General features: G+C 41.0%; 1 protein-coding gene across 1 annotated transcript in view; it reads right to left on the bottom strand.

The window, feature by feature from the left end:
* LOC100232332 (opsin-5) overlaps positions 1 to 18,858 on the bottom strand; it is a 30,257-nt gene extending 11,399 nt beyond the window's left edge. Inside the window, exons 1-3 of the mRNA XM_002189219.7 lie at positions 17,951 to 18,858; positions 7,617 to 7,769; positions 2,415 to 2,534 (exon numbers count right to left, since the gene is read on the bottom strand). Coding sequence (XP_002189255.4) covers positions 2,415 to 2,534; positions 7,617 to 7,755 — 259 coding nt within the window. The 5' untranslated portion in view covers positions 7,756 to 7,769; positions 17,951 to 18,858. The remainder of the gene's footprint in view (positions 1 to 2,414; positions 2,535 to 7,616; positions 7,770 to 17,950) is intronic.
* Positions 18,859 to 19,386: the final 528 nt, after the last annotated feature.

The following is a 19,386-nucleotide window of genomic DNA, read 5'->3' as shown; positions in this document are numbered from 1 at the left end:
GAAAATATTTTATCTAAAAACATTCAATTTCACATTGAACTGATGTAAAACCATGCATTCTCTTTTCATTCTTAACAGAAAATCAAAGCATTTCTTCCAAAACTGAATCTTGCAGAAAATTACCATTATCTTCTATGCCAAAAGCATCAGGATTGAAAACACTTCAAGATCAGATGCATTTTTAAAAAAGATATTTTTGGATTATCCTAAGCCTGTGAGGAAAGTTCTGCCTGGACCTGCAGGATGTGCTCAGGTCAATATTGATGTGATTTTCTCCGAGCAGAATAAATCCATTTTTGATTTTTCAAGCAAAATCTGACCTCAGTGATTAAGGTTTCAAGAAAAACATTAAATATGGCAAGGTCTAGGTTATGTGCTAACAATCAAGTCAGCAATTTAAGGCATATAAGTGACTGACAGCTTTAAAGGCCGACACATCCTTTGCACAAAATCAAGATTTTCTTCAGCAGCAGGACTGGGAGCAGCACCGAGCACGATGTCAGTGCAAAATCAGTCTGATGCAGCTTTGAACAAGGGGCTGGTGCCACCCTGTGGAAATCTACAGGAAGCAGAACTCTTCAAAAAGTTTTTAAGAAAAGTGCATAAACTATTAAGATTTTGTGAAAAAAATTTCTATCTTCAGTTTGCCCAGCAGACAGAACCCATCACATTTCTCAAGTTAGCACCTTCCATTAATTAAAATTAAAAAAAAATAGAGAATGGAGAAAACCAAGCATGGCTCTGGGAATCACTCTTTTTAATTCCAAAATTTCAACCCCAGATAGATTGAGATCCCCATGGAAGAAAGCGAGGTGACCAGGTGGTGCTCTGGTAGTAATCCATAACAGAGATATTCCCAGCCCTCTCACTAAGAAGGGTCCCAAAGAAGCTGTTGTTTGTGTGGTTGGGACACAGTTTTTATGTTAAAACTGTTAAAATTCATCCAATCATAGAATCACAGGATATTTGGGGTTGGAAGAGGTCTTAAAGACCGTTTCATTCCACCCCCTGCCATGGGGAGGGGCACCTTCCATTATCCCAGGTTGCTCCAAACCCCATCCAACCTGGCCTTGGACACTTGCAGGGATGGGGGAGACACAGCTTCTCTGGGCAAAATTCAGAATATAAAGCTGGGGAAATTCTCCTGAAACACTCCTTCCCATTGGAGAGACTAATATGAGCCTTATAATACAGGTTCTTAAAACACAAAGAGACTGGGAATATCACAGGGGAGGAAGAAACCAATCTGGGGTTTTTCCTTAACTTCTAAGTGTTGAGAGATGGAAGCAGTGTGTCCATGACAGAAATGCCAAGGAAACCATTGGGATTTCTCTGTGTGGTAGCAGTGATATTTATACCAACATCTTTCTTCTACTGAATTAGTATTTCCTTCAGAAACCCATGGTTACTGAACAAAACCACTGGAATCTGCAGGGATGAGCAGGTCTTTGGTCTTGTGCTGTGAGAGCTCAAAAAAGCATCAGTCTGGGGAGGCTGGCAGCCATCATTTTATATTGTGCAGTGATATTTTTGGAGTTTAGATGAGGCCAAAAGCATCTGGCAATGGCAAGGGTAGGAAAAGAGTGCTGAGGGAAGAAGTCCCAGTGTATACAACACACAGGGGACAGATGACCCTGCAAGCGTGGGGATATAATTCCATTTATATGGCACTGGGGAGATCCCATGGTCAGCTGGGTCCTGATACCCATTGGGTTATCTGCCATCCAAAATATCCTTTTCTAAAGGGCATCCAGCCCTTTCCTTGTGAGCAGCTGGATCAGTCTCATGTCAAGAGCTAAAACAACCATCTCTGCAGCTCTGGATAAACCTCTCCAAAGCTCCCTCCTCCAATGCCAGGACATCCAGACTGCGGGGTTGAAATAAAAATCCTCCCAGTTGGCTCATACTCTACAGATTGAAACAAATGCTTATATTTTCTGATCCAGAGACAAAGGAGAGAATACTAAAGCTTTGATGGGCTGATGGCCACTGGCATTTTCCAATTATTTGGCTAAACATGTGTTTTTGAGGTATTTGTATCTATTCTATTTCACCCTATGGCAAATAAACATAATTTTCTGCACCTGTAATACTGAGCTATTTTGTGGTTATTGTGCCAGGGTGCACATGGAAGCTGCTTTTGGAGACCTGCCCAGTGCTGGGGTGAACAGGAGCGCTGCCTTTTTGATAAAATCAACTCTAATTTTTCCTCTGTACTGTTTATTTCTTCCCATCAAGTTGTTCAGGAATGTTTTTTTCATCCTCCCCTATTATTTACATGCAAATAATAGAGCAGAAATATCTACAGCAAAAGGAATTTGATGCTTTCATGACTTCCAGAGGAATGTCTCTTGCTGCTGCCAGGCAGAATGGCAAGATAGTAAAAACAAGAGAAAATAAAACCATGAAATTACCTGAAATGCCCAGATCACACACTGCTAAATTAACAGTCATTATCTCAGCAGGTCTCAGCTTCTTTTTTCGCTTTGAGGACATAAAAATAACATACCCATTTCCCAGAGTTGAAAGGATCCCTGTAATAATGGAAAATAGAATAACATTCAAATTAGAATCATATTCAAAAACAGCAATACTCCATCTTCCTTGTGAAACTCCCTGATATTTTCAGCCTGAACCAGTGTTCCCTAAGGCTGGGCACTTTATGCTGAGACGTGATCCCCTCACTGTCATTGTGCAGCTCACAGAGACCTGGACTGCAGACACGTCCCTCCCACAGCAAATGCTGCTTTCCCCTCTGCAGCAAGGCTTTGCTTTCAGCAGCTGAGCCTGCCCAGACATGGACTGAATGCTCACAACAGAAACCCCAGAATCCCTCTTGCCTGACCAACACAGCTCTCACTCAAACATTTATACAGCCACAAGAATGAAATTCAGCTCTCTGTAATCACAGGAACCAGAATCTGACCAACTTCAACTTTATTAAATACTCTAATCGGGTGTTGAGGGATAAATTTCCAGTTTAAATTAATATAATAATATTAAATCTTAAATCCTACATTAAAATTTATTTATATCATAGGAAAGAAAAATAATAAAATATATCTGATTAATATGATTTTAACCTCTTCTCATATTGGCTGGCATATTTTTATCCATATCACAACCCAAGGACCCACAGGTACCAGCACTGCAAAGTGGTTCATCTGCCATGGAATTAATCACACCAGTACAGAAAATTGTAGGATTTCCAGTTCCCTTAAAGAAAATGTGTCTTCTTTCATATTTGAAAGTGTTTAAGGTCAGAGTGAGTGTTTTGCTGTGGAAACACAGGACAGCACAAAACATCCCTCTCATGGAGCAAGAAGGTGAAAATCCCAAAGGGACCATGGCCCACTGAGCCTCACAACAGATCAGGGGAGACACGTCAGAGAGAGGGAAATGCAGAAGAAAAGAGTGAAGAGCAAGGAGTGCCTGTGCTGCTGCTGCCTCACAAAAGGGACCTACAACAGCACTGAGGGAAATGTTGGAGAGAGGTTCAGCCCAGGAAAGGGGGAGGAAGGATGTTTTCTATAAGTATTTTAGGTATAAAGGGTGAGGAAGGGTGTTTTTCACAAGTATTTTAGGTTTAAAGGCTAAGGAAGGATGTTTTCCATAAGTATTTTAGATTTGACGCTTTTTTTTCTCACTACCTAAATCAGTAATTAAACTTTAAGCTTTGAGGGTTGGAACCACGTGATGAGAGTTGGAAGGAGATGATCTTTAAGGTCCATCCACCCAAAGTGATTCCATTATTCTGAATTTATTCCCCTCAAGGAGCCTGTCTGCCCACTGCAGTAAACAGAAGTGGATCTTCCTATCTTTATCCCCACCCTGTCTTCATCCTCACTTTTTCTCTGCCTGTTTCCTCCCCATCCCACTCTGAGGTTTGTCTTGTGTGCTTGGCTACCTGCTGAGGCCAACTCCTCACACTACTCCAAAAAAAGTCATAGAAAACCCAACTCCCCTCTGCTGAAGAGGCATCAAGGTGAGCTTTGTGCTGCCGTGTACACGGGGCTGTGCTGGGGCAATCTCTGTTTGCAGAAACCCCAGCACCCCCAGCAGTGCTGCCCTCTCCCAGTGTTGTCCCTTTGAACACCAGGCAATTTTCATCTGAGTCTTCTGGCAGGCCAGACCTCAGGAAATGTAGTTCGGTAATTAAATGGGTATTTAATTATTTAGCAATTAATTTGGAAATTCAGTAATAAATAATCCAGTATTTAAATGGGTATTTTGTTATTTACTCTGGTCCATCAATGGCACAATCTCCTTGCAAGAGTACCTTGTCCCCATGGAATCAAGAAACCCAACCTGGGAACATCCATGAGGCAGAGAGAGAAATGGTTCCCAGATGTTAAAACCAAATTATTTATCAAGAAATATGAGTGACTGAGGAAACAAAAGTTTATCAAATTCAGGAGAAAAATATTTTGATTTTGAATTTTTCTGTATTAAAAGTGGAACACTGGAAACTTTTTTATTTTTATATTGACAGTATTGCTTTCTGTATCATTTTACAAAATAAACGGAAGAACAGAAGCAGGTTTAGGCTTATTACTTATCTTAGGTCTTCTCATCAAATTTTAGTTACTCTGGGTGAATTAAATTCTAAGAACAAGCTACTCTTATGGCTCTGCAAATTTAATCTGAATTATAAGCAGATAGAGGTATTCATAGGAGTCATTTTCTTCCTCACAGCTAAGTAAATGAATCTCAATGCTGCAAGTATTTTTCATATATTTTAATCCTTTTCTCTCTTAATGCCATTTTCCTCTCCAGTGATATTTAGGATAACTAGCGTGCCGGCATCCAGTTTGAAATACCTTTTGAAAGCATTTGACATTTTTTTGAATCTTTTTCAACTGACTGGCAGTCTAGAGAGACATCTCTATCAGCCAAGGAGCTCTGAAGTTGCCAAGTTGCACTGAAACCACTGCTCATTATTAATATCAATGTTTCAGAGAGCCCCAGCTCACTGACCTCCTAATCCTGTGGCTGGAAGGCGTCCACTGATCATTTGTGGTGCCTTTTGTCTATGTCTGCATCTGAAAATTGCTAATCTGAATCTTTCTTTAACTCCTTGGTGATCAAAACTCCATCATCTCCTTAGGTGAGGCATCCAAAGCTCCATTTCTCCTGCTATGAAATGACTTTCCCAGCAGTCAGCTGAAGCCCTTGCTGTGTCGGAATCTGTGGGTATTGGTGATTCCGAGATTGTAGAAAGTCTCTGTCTTTCTGCCCCGTTGCCAAAGAAGAAGCCATAATTCGTCTGTGCTGTTTTCAAGGTTGTTTATTTTTGCTTATCTCTAACATGTTCTGCTGCCCTGCCGCAGGTCTGTCCTGCAGGGCAGTGTGCGGGGCTCTGCCCCTCAGTGGGATGGTACAAACATTATATACCAGAAACTACCTGTGCTATATTTACAATAATGTGCCAATATCTATCATCTACGTTGAACAGTGTGTCCCCAGCCTAAACCAATAGAAAAATGCCAACATCACCAAGAACATGGAGGTAAGGAAGAAGAAGAAGGAAGAAGAACAGGATCAGGTCCACTTTCCTCCATCTTAGAACTCCTGACCCCCCTGTACAAAGTAAAACCCCCCCCTGTACAGGTGTTAAAACCCCCCTGTACAATACTAAAAAATTTTACCCTCTAATTTGTGACTACTTTTACTATACCATCTAACCCTCTGAGACTGCTTGTTCCACCTTCAAAGTTGGTAATTCATTCCATGGTTCAAACTCAAAATCACAGCTGTTTTCAGCTGCTTGCCAGGGCCTAAAATGCTTCTGACCAAGGCCTGGAACCTCTAAAAATGTCTGAGGGACATTCTGAGTTCCGACATTGCTGGAGCAGGCTCGCAGCTCTGGTAGGTTGGAAACAGGGGCAAAAGACATTTCAGATATAAAAAATAGGCTCTTTTCCAGGAGAACTGACCATAGCACCATGGCACTATGACTTATACACACACAATGTGATAACTAAAAAAGTGACACCTGCAAAAAAAAGAGACAGAGGCAGGCTGAGACACACAACCTGCAGTGAGGGGAAAGTGTTTACAAGCAGCCAACTGGAGAAATAAACTTCCACTTCTCCAACCTGAGAGCAGCACTAAACCATCAGAGAAAATCAAATTTAAAGAAAAAAAAATAATAATTCAGGATTTTGTTTTCAATTAAGCTGTTTCATAACAGGCTGAGGAAGTGTGCACAACAGTTTGCAAATCAATAGTGACTTGCCAAGGGGTTTCAGAGGAGCTGACAGCCAGCGGGTCCCTGCTCAGTAGTTTGTCACCCTGCCTGGCTGTACAGTGAATCAATCAAGGCAGCGATGAAAAAGCTGGTGGGGGAAGTGACAAAGACAAAAGAATTGGATCTGATCATTTTTTCTAAACAATTAGAAAGCTACACATGGAAATTAACTACTCAGGACAAAGGATCATGTGCTTACATAGAATTTATCAGACTAGTCAAGACTCCTGATTTTCTTCAAAGACAAAAACCAATTATTTTTCTAATTCATACCTGACCCTAAAACCTCTTATCATGGTTTCCTGATAGGATCCAGCCTTGTTCACTCACTGTTCAGTTTCTTCTCCTTTTTGAAAGAAATTTTAAAGTCACTTGCACCTTATACAGCCCAAGTGCAAAAAGATGCACAAAAGCAGTCCTGGCTTCCCACCTCCTGCTTCCCTGTCCCTGCTGTCAGAATGTCCCCACAGGCCATCCTCAGGAGGGGCCACAATTTCTTGCAAAGGAGTAGGGAACACAGTTCAGTGGAAAAATGTCACAGGTTTAATCTGAACCATAAGTCATAATAAAAAACCACAGACATGGAATCATAAAATCATTTAGGTTGGAAAATACCTCCAAGATGCTCCAAAGTCCAACTTTTGACTGAGCACCACCATGCCCACCAATCCATACCACAAAGAGCCACCTCCACTCATTTTCTGAACTTCCAGGGCTAAAGATTTCACCATACCCTGGGCAGCCCATTTCTGCTGAATGATAACTCCTTGTCATGTGAATACTTTAAAGAGAAATCAGTCCCAGCTATCATGGCTGTGCACTAACCAATAGATAATTGCATTTATTCTGCTTGCAAGGTCCCTTTGAACCTTGTAAAGGACTTCAACACAAAAGGATGGGGAGGGTGCTAGGCAGAAAATATTGCTCAATGTGATGTGCCATAGAGGACAGATGATGCCAAGAGCTGAGCAAGGGTCACATGAACACATCTGAGGATGTTCAGGCTCTAAAAATAGGCCATAAAACCCACAATGCATAGTGAGGAAACCCTGCTCTGCCCAGGGACAGCTTAAACTGCAGAGTTTCTACCTATCAGTTATTAAAAACAATAAGTATTTCTTCACTTTTTGCTGAAACATCTACTGCTGGTCACTTTTGGCTACCTGCAGCAACATTATCTATTGATATTAACTGTTGACACCATATTTCTAACACATTATCTCTCCTCCCTCCCAGATTTTTTTTTTCTAGTATGAAAAAATATGTAATTATGCATCTAATGAAAAGCAGTTTCTTCCTCTTTTCTGAGAGCTGCAAGGATGCAGCAGCACAGTCATATTTCAAAGACCAATTATAAAATCATTACCAATTATTGTCAAATAAAAGCCAGCTATGATGTCAGCTTCTCTTGAGAGCTTTGATGCAAAGGGGTCTTCCTCTTGGAGATAGTGTGGGATGTATTCTTCCTGGGAAGAATTGTTGTGATCTGATGCCATCCCACTCATGTCCAGTGAAGTGTCTGAAAAACAAAAGAACAGATTTTGCAGCAGATCACACCTGCTGTTAGAAATTGTGGAGATATTTTTGTTCATACACAGGATCCATCTTCCCATTTTCAATTCTGCTCTGACACTTCACAGGGCATTTCAGGACACCATTCAAACTTGCATAGAACATCTTACCATGATTTGGGTCATGACTTACTTTATCCAAGAACATCATTATTTACATGGGACTGCAGCAGGAAAAAGGCCTTGAGCTATTGGGGAGTGTCCAGAGGAGGCCAAGAGGATGGTGAAGGGTCTGGAGGAGAAAGCTTTGAGGAGCAGCTGAGGTGATGTGGTCTGTTCAGCCTGGAGAAGAGGAGACTGAGGGGAGACCTCACTGGGGTGTTTAACATCCTCATGTAGGGAAGAGGAGGGGCAGGGGCTGATCTGTTCCTTCTCATGACCAGAGGCAGGACTGGAGGAAAGCTGGAGCTGAGTCTGCTGCTTGCCTTTGTCTAGACACATGCTTCTCACAATGCCAAGAAACTGGGAATTATCTGCAAGACACTCCAGCAATTTCTTTGTATCCCGAGGGACACTATGTCTGCAGATGGCAGCTCTGCAAATTTTACAGGTAGGTGAAAAATTACATCCACAAATTCTCCTTAGACTTCCTTAGGTGTTGTGTTCTAATGCAAATAGCTTTGCCATGGTTGTAAACAATTGGCCATTGGAATTGTGAAACAGCAGGACCATTAAATATTAGAGTCCTCTAGGAAGGCTTGTTGGGTTTTCTTTCCTTTTTTTTGGTTTTTTGGGTTTTTTGGGGTTTTTTTTTGTGTGTGTGGAAATGGGTTATTGAGGTCAAACCTATTAATATAAGTAAAGGGAACCCTAATAGGGGAAAATGGGAATCTGGCAAACACCCATTAAAATCTTCCCTCTAGGACAACTGAAGGGTTGTAAAGTGAGGAACTCCTGCATAAGAAAAAAACATTTCTGCAATGCTTGAAACCACCTAGCCAGGAGCTCTTTAGGGCATTCAGACACCCCAATTCCTCTTGCTGGTGCTTGCTGGGGCAGGAATGGCTCTCATGAACTTAGCACTTGACTCAGGGCTTCCATAACTTTTGCTGTGAGACCTGGGACACACTGTGAAACTCTAAATTTTTCCCCTCAAACGTCCATCTTGGAGAGAGTCTAAATGAGAAACAAAAATTATTTCTTTATTTTACCCATTTGCTCTCTCTTCTGCACCTTGAAGACAGGCACTCTTGTCAATTAAAGAGCTGTGTCATCAGGTCTGTTATTGTACATGTACACCTGAAGCACTCACAGCCTTCTCCCTGCTGTCTTTCTAGTTTGGGGAAAAATAAAAAGAAAAATTTTACTGAAGGGGATTGAACCATGAAGGCATACTGCTACCCTAGACATGGGAAAGAACAAAAAGTCACCAGGCATATGGCTCCACACATTATTAACTATTTAAAGTTCAGCAGCCTCGTTGTCTTTTGGGTTTGTTTTTTTTTAATTAAAAAAAAAAAAAGGCTGATTAATTTTTAAAATAATTTTTTTTTTTTTTTAAATTTACTGTTCCAGAGAGCAGAGCAACCACTTAGGTTTGGATGCGGCACGCTGGTACAACAGCCTGGACAGTCTGAAAAGACCATCCTGTACAAAAGGATGGACTAAAGCATGGACCTGGGAAATAATCAGGATCATCCTGTCCATCCTGTCATAGCCACAGGCCTTGATCCAGGTTCTACCTGGCCTTTAAAAGGATCCTGCTGGTTTTCTGTGCCCCAGCTCTGCCCCACAGCTCCTCTGTGGCTGCAGCATTTGAGCCATGTGGGTGCTGAAGTGATGCAAATGGAAAAGCACATCTGGGACCCGTCAGCACAAGGTGGGTTTGATGCAAATATCAGAGTATTTAAGGGCATGTTCCTCTTTTGAGCCACAGTAGAATCTCCCACTCAAGTCAGTATCAGGTGTCTCACAAGGACAATATTTTGCTATGTCCAAGCAGACAAACAAAGTAGCTTTAAATAGGAATTTTCAACTTCTGTGTATGCTAAACCCAGCCAGAAGTGCAGACACTGGGTTTTCTAATCTGCCTTAAAGCAAAGGAGCAGGTTTGCCAGACAAATCACAGCCTTGGGACAGGAGAGCCCCAGCCCACTGACCTTCTCTCTGCTCCACCTAGACATGGAAAATTTTGCTGCTTCACTTGATATAAGCTGTTTACCTGCTTGCAAATGCTGTGACAGAGTATCCCCTCTGGCTGCTGAAAAAAAAACCACTTTATCTCAGCTTTAAGTAGAGAGAGCACATTATTTCTTAAAAATTTGCAACAAAAATAAAAGGAAATTAATGTCTAACTTCCAAGTAGGTATGCAAACTTTCCTTATAATTTTAAATCATGTCTGGTGAATTAAGAATAAGTTTCAGATATAAGAAAATAAAAAACAACTCTGCTTGATTTACACAAAAATTGTTAGTGCATGGGGTTAATATTTGATTATGGCTTTAGAAGATGTTCATCATCCTGATTAGATAGGTATTAATAGAAATTAATCTTTATTCCAGAATCAATCTCACTTTTAGAGTGCATAAGACTGAAAAGTGTGTAACTAACAGGGCAGAATAATTAGTTCTCTCATAATTCCAAGTCAAGAAAAGCATAATCCTAATCAGCATCTAGTGTTAAATATTGGGTAAAAAAATGTGGAGAGGGATAATTTTCATACTAGTAGGTAAAGCCTAACAAATGTAGGGGATGTGCATTTTCACAAATGCATTACTTCAGGAACTAATATTGGAACTGCCAACTCTGGCAGTTTTATTTATACTTGTGTTTTATAAGGTATCACAGTATTAAATGCCTGATAAAGGTCATAAATCTTGTCATTCACAGCTCCTAAAAGTTAATGAGTCAGAAACAGAGACTACAAAATATTATTTTAATAGAAATAGAAGTGATCCATGCTTGTAATCCTCATTGCTTGCAAGTTCCTGGGAACTCCTAAAACATTTTGGGAAGCTACAAATGGGAAGTGTAGCAACCCAGGCGAAATCTGAGGTCCTTAATCTAAGTTGGTAAGAATCTAAACTAGTAAGAAATCTTAATTAGTAATTAATCTAAAGTAATAAGAAAACAATCACTGTGCTTATGCTAGCCAGCCAAAAGTGGATGTATCCAATTTATGTATGACAGCCAAACTGGTATGAAGTGGGGAATGCATTTTTGTAAATTTACAGGCAAAGGAAGGAAATATCAATGCCAACCATTAAAAAAAATCTCAAAAAACTAAAATCATGTTGTAGCTCAATAACAAAAGTAATTAATTATGGGAAACAGCAGTGTGCAGTGAGTGCCATAGGAATCCCAGAAACTGAACTGCTCTCAAATGCTGTCAAAATCCTCTGTGGAAGTTACTGTGGCAGGGATGCTTTAATGTGCTTGACAAGAGAGCACAAGAAGTCAAACACTGTTTCCAAACTGATGGCCCACAGACAAGTGTAGCAATTATTTGTAAAAGTAGATTAATGGCAATTAGAAGTAGGTAAATGGCAAAGTGAAACAAAAGATGTCCATGGACCCAGAGTTACTTCATAGAAAGAGTCAGTAGGGCTCGTTTGAAAGATTAATACAGCTAAATTGATAACACTATCAATTGTGTTAATTAAGACAATAATTTTTAATAATTTTATCTGAGTCAGTAAAAGACAAAAGCTAAAAGGACAAATTAATGTCAGCAAATATTATCTTTTTAAGAGGAAAAAAGGTAATTATCTACTAATTTGTCCAATTACATCCACTTCTCAGTATGTCGACAGAAAAGTTAGTCTGCGCTCAGTGTCTGCTGGATCCCAGCTCACACTGTCTAGTGTTGTGTTTATCCTGAACTTCCCCTGGGTATTTTGAGGGGCTGTGGAAGCACAGGCAGAGCTCCCAGTGGTCATTGCCTTGTCCTGTCACACCATCCTGGCTGGGGCACTGCTGACAGAGCAGAGACTGTCATAAATCACATCCATGACACATCCTTAGCCAAGCACTTCCCAATAGTCCAACCAGCCCCTCTATTTAGGGACAAAAATTACAAGGATCAGAAATCTTACCTCAAACCAGCCACAGCTCACCAACCATCCTTTCTCCTTTCCTTTTTTTTTTTTTTTTTTTAATCTCCTAGTGTAACGAAAGAGATTCTTTTGAGAAAAATGGGCTTTGTTTCACCTCACTTTAGGATTAAATCCTAAAGATTCAAGCTATGGGCTAGAAATCTGTCCTTTATCCTCAGTAGGCTTGTTCAACCACCAGGCTGCTGGTTCTTTTACAGTGGATTCACTCCTGCCTGTTGAAGAGGAATCATCACTTTGAATGCACTAAATTAAAAGATTAACAATTTTCTATATGTCAGGTGTGTATTTTGCTCCATCACATCACACCCCACTGCTGCATTTCTGTTAATAATGATACAAAACACTAAATCTGGTATGTCTCATGTGTCTCACACAAAAGAAAAAGCTTTTGAAACAACAACTTTTGGTCTGTTGATACCAGTAAAACACTTCATGCTTACCTGTGACAGAAGATTTGCCCAAAAAACCTAATGCAACATCCCACAGGGGCATTGGAAGGGCAGGGGTGAGAGAAAAGCTACACTCAGATCACAGAATCACAGAATGCTTTGGGTTGGAAGGGACCTTCAAAGACTTTTCCATTCCACCCCCCTGCCATGAGCAGGGACACCTTCTCCTATCCCAGGTCACTCCAAGCCCCATCCAACCTGGCCTTGAACACTTCCAAGGATGGGGCAGCCACAGCTTCCCTGGCAACCAGCTCCTCTCTGCCCTCTGTGGTCCCCAGCTCAGGCTAAACAACACCCAGGTATTTTAAATAAAGCCCTGGTTAGGTGCTTCTATTTCCTTTCAGTTTCAAGACTATGCAGTAAGACTTATTACTGGGCATTGAAAAACATTGAATAATTTCTAAAAATAATGATTTAGTGTCCACAGCTACTTTGACTTTCCTAGGCAGTGCAGACCTACAGCAAAACAGCTGCTGTTGAGGACTTTCATTTTACCAAAGCTGTACACTTTTCAAACCTAAAAAGAAAATAGAAAAACAAAAAGAAAAAAAGAAAATTATAACTCTGTTTGTAACTGATTCCTTGATTCTGGTTAATAACCATAGATGAAAACCCGAGCTCCCAAAAGGTATTTTGTGACACAAGTGCTTCATGCAGTGTGGTAGGACAAGCACTGGGAAATAATCCAGTTATCAAGGATGGGTTTGGTTTTGGTTTTGCTGCCTCAGAAGACCTAAAGATTCCACATTTGTCTGTTTCTGATGTCCAAAGCTGGGGACAGAGACATGGCACCACAGGCTGCCATCCAGCCCATCTGCTGACCCACATTCTGTGCTAGAAAGCTTCCAGTGCCTGTGAAAACAGATTTAAAACCACAACAAAAGAAACCAACATTTCTGATTATTAGAAATGGGTTCAGGCTTATATGAGTGCTGCAGACACTCATCTTTAATTAATACACAAAGAATTCCACTTTTAAATAATATATTCTTTAAAATGGAACAGTTCCACCACAGCAAACCTCAAGAGATACAAACTCCTGACTTAGACACTATAAAATTTCAATATCAAGCCTCAAAACTTCTGAGATTGGAGGGAAAAAAAGTGATTTGAGGTTTCTTGTCTGGCCTGATCAATGCAGCTTTGCCAGCCCTACATTAGATTTGTTCCCTGCTCTCTCCCCATCTCTCACTGGGGGTGTTTCAATTTGTCCTTCATGGCTTGGCCGGGTTGTTCTCACCCTGACAAAGGCCAGGAGGCACCATCCCCACTTCCTTCAGGACAGAAGTCACCACACAACAATTCTTACCTTCCTGATCTCTTCCTCCTGTAGGGAGGGCACAGGAGGCAGTTGGGAAAAAAATCTTTGTTGTTGCTACAAAACACCTGATGTTTTTCCTAAGGTTTAGGCAAACCCAGGGAATTTTCACACCGAGCTGCCAAAAGCAGGAGATGAGTGACAACAACCAAAAGGACCTGACTGTTACCTGCCATTTATCACAGAATCACAGAATAGAGTGGCTTGGGTTGGAAGGGGCTTAGAGACCATCTTGTTCCAGCCCCTGCCATGGGACAGAGACACCTTCCACTAGCCCAGGTTGCTCAGAGATCCATCCAAGCTGGACAGGAGCACTGCCAGGGATGGGGCATCCACAGCTTCTCTGGGCAGCCTGTGCCAGGACCTTACCATCCTCACAGTAAAGAATTCCTTCTTGATAGCCAATCTAACCCTGTCTCAGTTGGTTTATTTCCATTATTTATCTGGCACTGACATTTGGTTTCAGTGCTTTGCAGACCCCTCAGTGGCTGGATCACAACAGGTCCAGCACCAGATTTTCCATGCCCCAAACAAACTCAAGCCTGTGAGGCCTTTAGGTCCCATGCCCCTCTACAGCATCCCCTGGAGAAGCTGGGAACTTCGGGGTGCACCTCTAAGCACTGACACAGCCTGTCCTGTCTGGGGTTTTGTCCATTTATGTTCCATCAGACACCAAGACCTTGCCACTGCCCACATTTCCATCCTGGTGTGCCTGTTCTCCCATCTTCTGAAGGAATCCTTACAGGCCCCTGGGGGAGCAGAAAGGTCTGGAGGACCAAGCACAGAGCAACCCCCTGCATCCTGCCAAAATCTCCCCTTCTTCTGCTTGATGTGGAATTTGCAGCAAACTGCTAAACCTCTTCCCCCTCAGAGCAGAACAGAGGGAATTTGCATCTGCAGGGGAAGGTGGACCAATGGATTAATGAACTCTGGTGCAGTGGCTCCCAAGGCAGTGTTCCAAGCAAGAATAATGTGTTCTGCTGGTTTGGAAAATTATTGTGAACCACAAGGTGTCCTGAGGGATGGGGAGGTACAATGAAGTACAAATGAATTTCTTAGCTCTAACAGACTAAAATTTTGCAGATATGCAATGAGATCTGAAGTTTCCCCCCCAGGGCAGCATCTTCAGAAGAAAACTTTTATTTATGATAAAGTGATCAAAACTGAAATTTCAGATTAGTCTCAGCAGCTAATGTGTTTTCAATATTTGATGTGAAAAACCAAAAGCATTATTGTTTTCAAAATTTATACAGTTAGTTCTCAATATCCAGAGGACACCTAGCATCCACAAGCCTGAAGTAATCCAAATTATTCCATTTATTTGTGGTTTGGTTTTTTTTTCCCATAGCTCAATAAAACGACATTTAATGCTCTCTGGCCTGCTAATATCCCTGAAAATGGCCATATATATATATTTGTCCAGGAACAGAATCTGAAGGTGCTGGGGTATGCAAATCGTGGAACACTTCCTTCAACCTTTATCTGATTTCACAGCAGGCTAAATTCTGGTTTTGTTGTTACAGATGAGTGTCCAGTCTGTTCCTAATAATGGAAATTTCACAGCCTCCTGAGGTAAATTTTTCCTGAGGTTAATCAAAATTTTCACAGAAAGAAACTTGAGATCACACACTTCTTAAACAACTGACTTCATTAGGTCAGAGAGGTTCATTTTCCTCCCAAATCCTTAATATAGGTAGATCCTTTTGGGGAAGAATAATGTTAGGGATTCATTTCAGTATTTTAGGGGTCTCATTAGTGCAGCTCCAATAATCTTCTGAATTCAGCCTTGATAAAAGCCTTGTAAATGCAAAATGGATAATGAACAGAGCTGTGTGCAACAAAGGGAAATTCAAGTGCCTTGAACAGGTAACACACATGCAGAAGGGTAGGAGAATACTGACTTGGCAAGAATGGGGTATCAAAAGTGCTTTTAATTACTTTAAAAAAATTTTAAATTCACCATGATAATTTACCACAAAATATGCATGAATTGCAAGAGGTGTAAGTACAGGATAGTGGGTGAAAAGCAATAAGATACATTCACAGGAACCTGAATTCAAACCAATTTTTTTTTTTTCTGGTGAATAGAAACACTAAAAACAACTCAATTTGGGATCATAAAATTAAGAACGATATAAAGGTAAAATGTTTGATAAACAACGACAGAGATTTCCTGCTGCTTTAGGCCATAAACCCAACCGAACTGCAAAGCATCAGGAGGAGATCTGTGATCCCACTGTATTCCCAGGGATCCCTCTGACACATCAGAATTTCCTAACATCCATGTTTGACCTCACCTTGATCATGAATTTCCTGGCACCCCCCCTCTGCTCTTTTCTGGGGAAGAAAGGGCCATATTTTCTTGCAATATTTTTCCTGGGAGTGCTGGGAGTGACCATATCAACACTGGGAACCTGCTATAAATATATATAAATATCTGGCTCTACCCCTCTCCTCATCTTGCAGAGGGAACCTGGCTGTGTCTGTAGACCTGAGCCAAAACAAAGCTTAAGAAAACAGAGGCAGACATTTCACAGCATCTGGAGAGGCTGTAAAGGTTTTATTGAATCTTTCAATGGTAGCAACAGCACAGCATTTCACACTCCTGCTTCCCTGAGGCTGACTTGTGAAAAAAGCATGTGCCACTCAAATGTGGGAGCTACATCTTCAGCAGAGGCTTTCTAGACAAAAATGGAAAGCAGACACAGCCAAGGATCATCTAGAGAGGAACAAAAAATGGTCTCAGTAGCCCAGAAAGTGTTGTTTTAACCAAAATAAAACTGTACTCCAATTGTAGCACCACTGGAGAACAATCAACATGGAAAAGCCATGAAAACAAGACCAGATGAAGAAGAGAAAGGCAGTGTCAGATCACAAGATACAGCACCTGAAATTTTGGTTCAGGCTCCTGGATCACTTTTCCATAGACTTTTCCTATTGCAGAGGAAATCCTGTGGCTCTGCTTTGCAATCACTGCCCATTTGTCCACTAAACAAACACCCGGAGGCACACAAACACCTGGCTCTGTCCCAGGAACAAACAAGTGGTTTTCTGGCAGACTAGCACATGAAATCTCATCTGATCCTTTCTCATGCAAAACATAAGCCTTGGAGTAACTAAATGCACAACTATTTTCCAGCTCATAAAGTTAATTAGAGTGGTTTAGTCGTCTGTGTGCAGTCATGTAATGAGTCAGGAGCTGGGAACACAACTTTCTCTCTCTCTGCTGGATCTCTCTCTTCTTGTTACAGGCTGACCCTGATATTTAAATTGTTTTTTAATATAAGCATTTTTTTAATATCAGTATTTTGCTTCCTGTTTCCTATTGAGTAAGTTCAGCACTGCAAATTGGGGTGCAGTCAGGCACACATAGCAGGTGTCTGCATCCAGCTCAGCAAAGAAACATCCTCCAAATACGTGTAAATACAAGGATTTGCTGATGCCTGATTCTCAGGTGACTACTTCAATGCCATTTAATTATTAAATGAAGCTTAGGGTTCTGCTAAATACAAAGAACTGCATTTTATTTGGTGTAAAATGCCATCACAACCCTGTGCTGATCTACAGTTGTACAACTCCAGGCAGTTCCCCTCTGTCTGAGAGCAAAGTTTCTGCAAATACTTTCTCCCTTGTTGTAAGGGAATGTTTTGGGATACTAACTGTATTTTCTTCCTTTGAAATTAACAAATGATCATCATAAAATCAGTACCAATCATATAATCAGTATCAAATCTATCAATGTTTTAAGCTCCTGGTATTTCCAAAAGACACAGATTATAAATTCTCTTCCTAATTCATTCTGTAATAAAGACAGTGCCAGATTTGGGCAGAATTTCAGAAAGACTGATGGAAACACCAGTCCAAAAAGGACAATATTTTTCAGAATTGAATAAGACTGGCCAGTCTGTTAAATCATGAAATCATCCTTGGTTATATCACACATGCCTGGAGACTCAGAACCTTCAGAAGGGGTGGAGGAGAAAAAAAATAAAGGACACCATGCAATATCAAAATTTTCAGGAATGTTTTTCTGAATTTCTTAGATAATTTCAGAAGGCTGCACCCTGATGTCTCTATTCCTATGATCAAACATTTGATTACACAGAAAGGAGAAGAAAAATAGAGTAGCAATCAAAAGAACTCTCTGAGAAACTAAGTGTGAGCAAAGATAATATGAAAATGGACCTAAATTAAGAATACAGTGAAAATAGGTAAGGTAAGCACCCTGGTGTTCATCTGTTTGCCATTCTGCATGTAAATACCCACACTTTCAGCACCTTACCAGAGCAGGAGAGAAAGGGCTTACCTTATCAATGAACTCTGTATAGAGCATCCCCCCTAGAGCTCCACAGCTGCTTTTATTAAGTCTGGACCACAGTGATTGTAAAAGCATAAATCCACAGTGCTCTTGGTGTTTCATGTTTTAGAGTTCAAGAGGGAGAGGGAAAAATCATTCTGCTCCTCAGTAGGAGCCAATCTCCCTCCTTCTCCCCCTTCCGATCCCGAACTTCCCGACTCTGGATTCTGCGCTGTTCCTCCCCCTCTCCCTGTCCCCGCCGGTGCTGCTGTCCAGCATCCCTCTCACCCCGTGGAATTCCCTCTCTGGAGCATCCTGCCCCTCTGCCTCTGCCAGGCAGTGCAGGGGCTCCTCAGAGGGACCCCGAATGCTCCAGGCAGAGGAGGGGGCTAAGCCAGAGCCAAGGAAAATCTGTCACAGCACATGTCACACGCTGCCAGCGCTGCTGGATCCTGCACATCGCCCCCGCCACGGAACGGGCAAGGCTTTTAGACTTGAAGGTGCTTTCTCTCATCAAGTTATTCTTACTTTTCTGGTAAAAGGAAAAAGATCTGCAGTACTAAAAGTTGCTTTCACAGAGATAATAAAAGCTTCTTTCAGTATTGCATTTCACTTCTCTTCACCAGCAACACCAGGCACTTATAAGACTGGGCTGGATGGTAAAAAGGTGATTGTGTAAATCGTCATCACTACCCTGAACTCAGAAAATTTTTACACTAAGTGAAACTCCTTCAATCTATACTGCAGCAAAATAAAATCTGAAGCCTGAAAAAGAAATTTGCGAAGATGAAATACAGGAATTGATCCTTGATTTTCTTCACTGAGGCAGATTTCTGAGTCTGTACAGCTGAAAATCAGAGTCTGTTCTCTTCCATCAGCTCTGATCAAGAATCATTTTCCTAGGTAACATGGCAAACTGAATCCAGTCCTGAATACAAAAATAATATTGCAGCAAACATTTTTAGATGATTTAAACTCAACACTTACCCTATCACCTTTCTGGCAGGGGCTAGGAATTAAGAGGACTTAAGAAGTCACTGAAAGATTTTAATAAATGACTTCACTCAGCATTTTAGTATTAAAGATAAATAGAGATTATGACAGTCTTTTTGTTTCATTTTAAAAAATATTTTCATGATTTCATGGGTTTCTGTCTATGCTTGCCAAAGGTGGAAGGATTGTGTTCTAGCAGTAAAAGACAAAAAAAAAGATTATATCCTAAAATGGTAAAAGAAGATAAGAGGCAGCAAATGATTTCCAGAAATACTGAGATTCCTCTGAGCCAGGGCAGGGTCTCAAAATAAGGCTGGATACCACTCTCTGATGGTTATATAAAAAAGAAAAGCAACTTGTTTTCTCATTTCCTTATGAAATGACTGGGAGTAGCCCAGTTTTTGGGTGCAGATTGAATCCTGCCAGGTCACCCTTCCTTGGCACACTCAGGT

This window comes from Taeniopygia guttata, chromosome 3 (genome assembly GCF_048771995.1).
Source record: "Taeniopygia guttata chromosome 3, bTaeGut7.mat, whole genome shotgun sequence".
Lineage (NCBI taxonomy): Eukaryota > Metazoa > Chordata > Aves > Passeriformes > Estrildidae > Taeniopygia > Taeniopygia guttata.
This window is presented reverse-complemented; position numbering and strand designations above follow the sequence as displayed.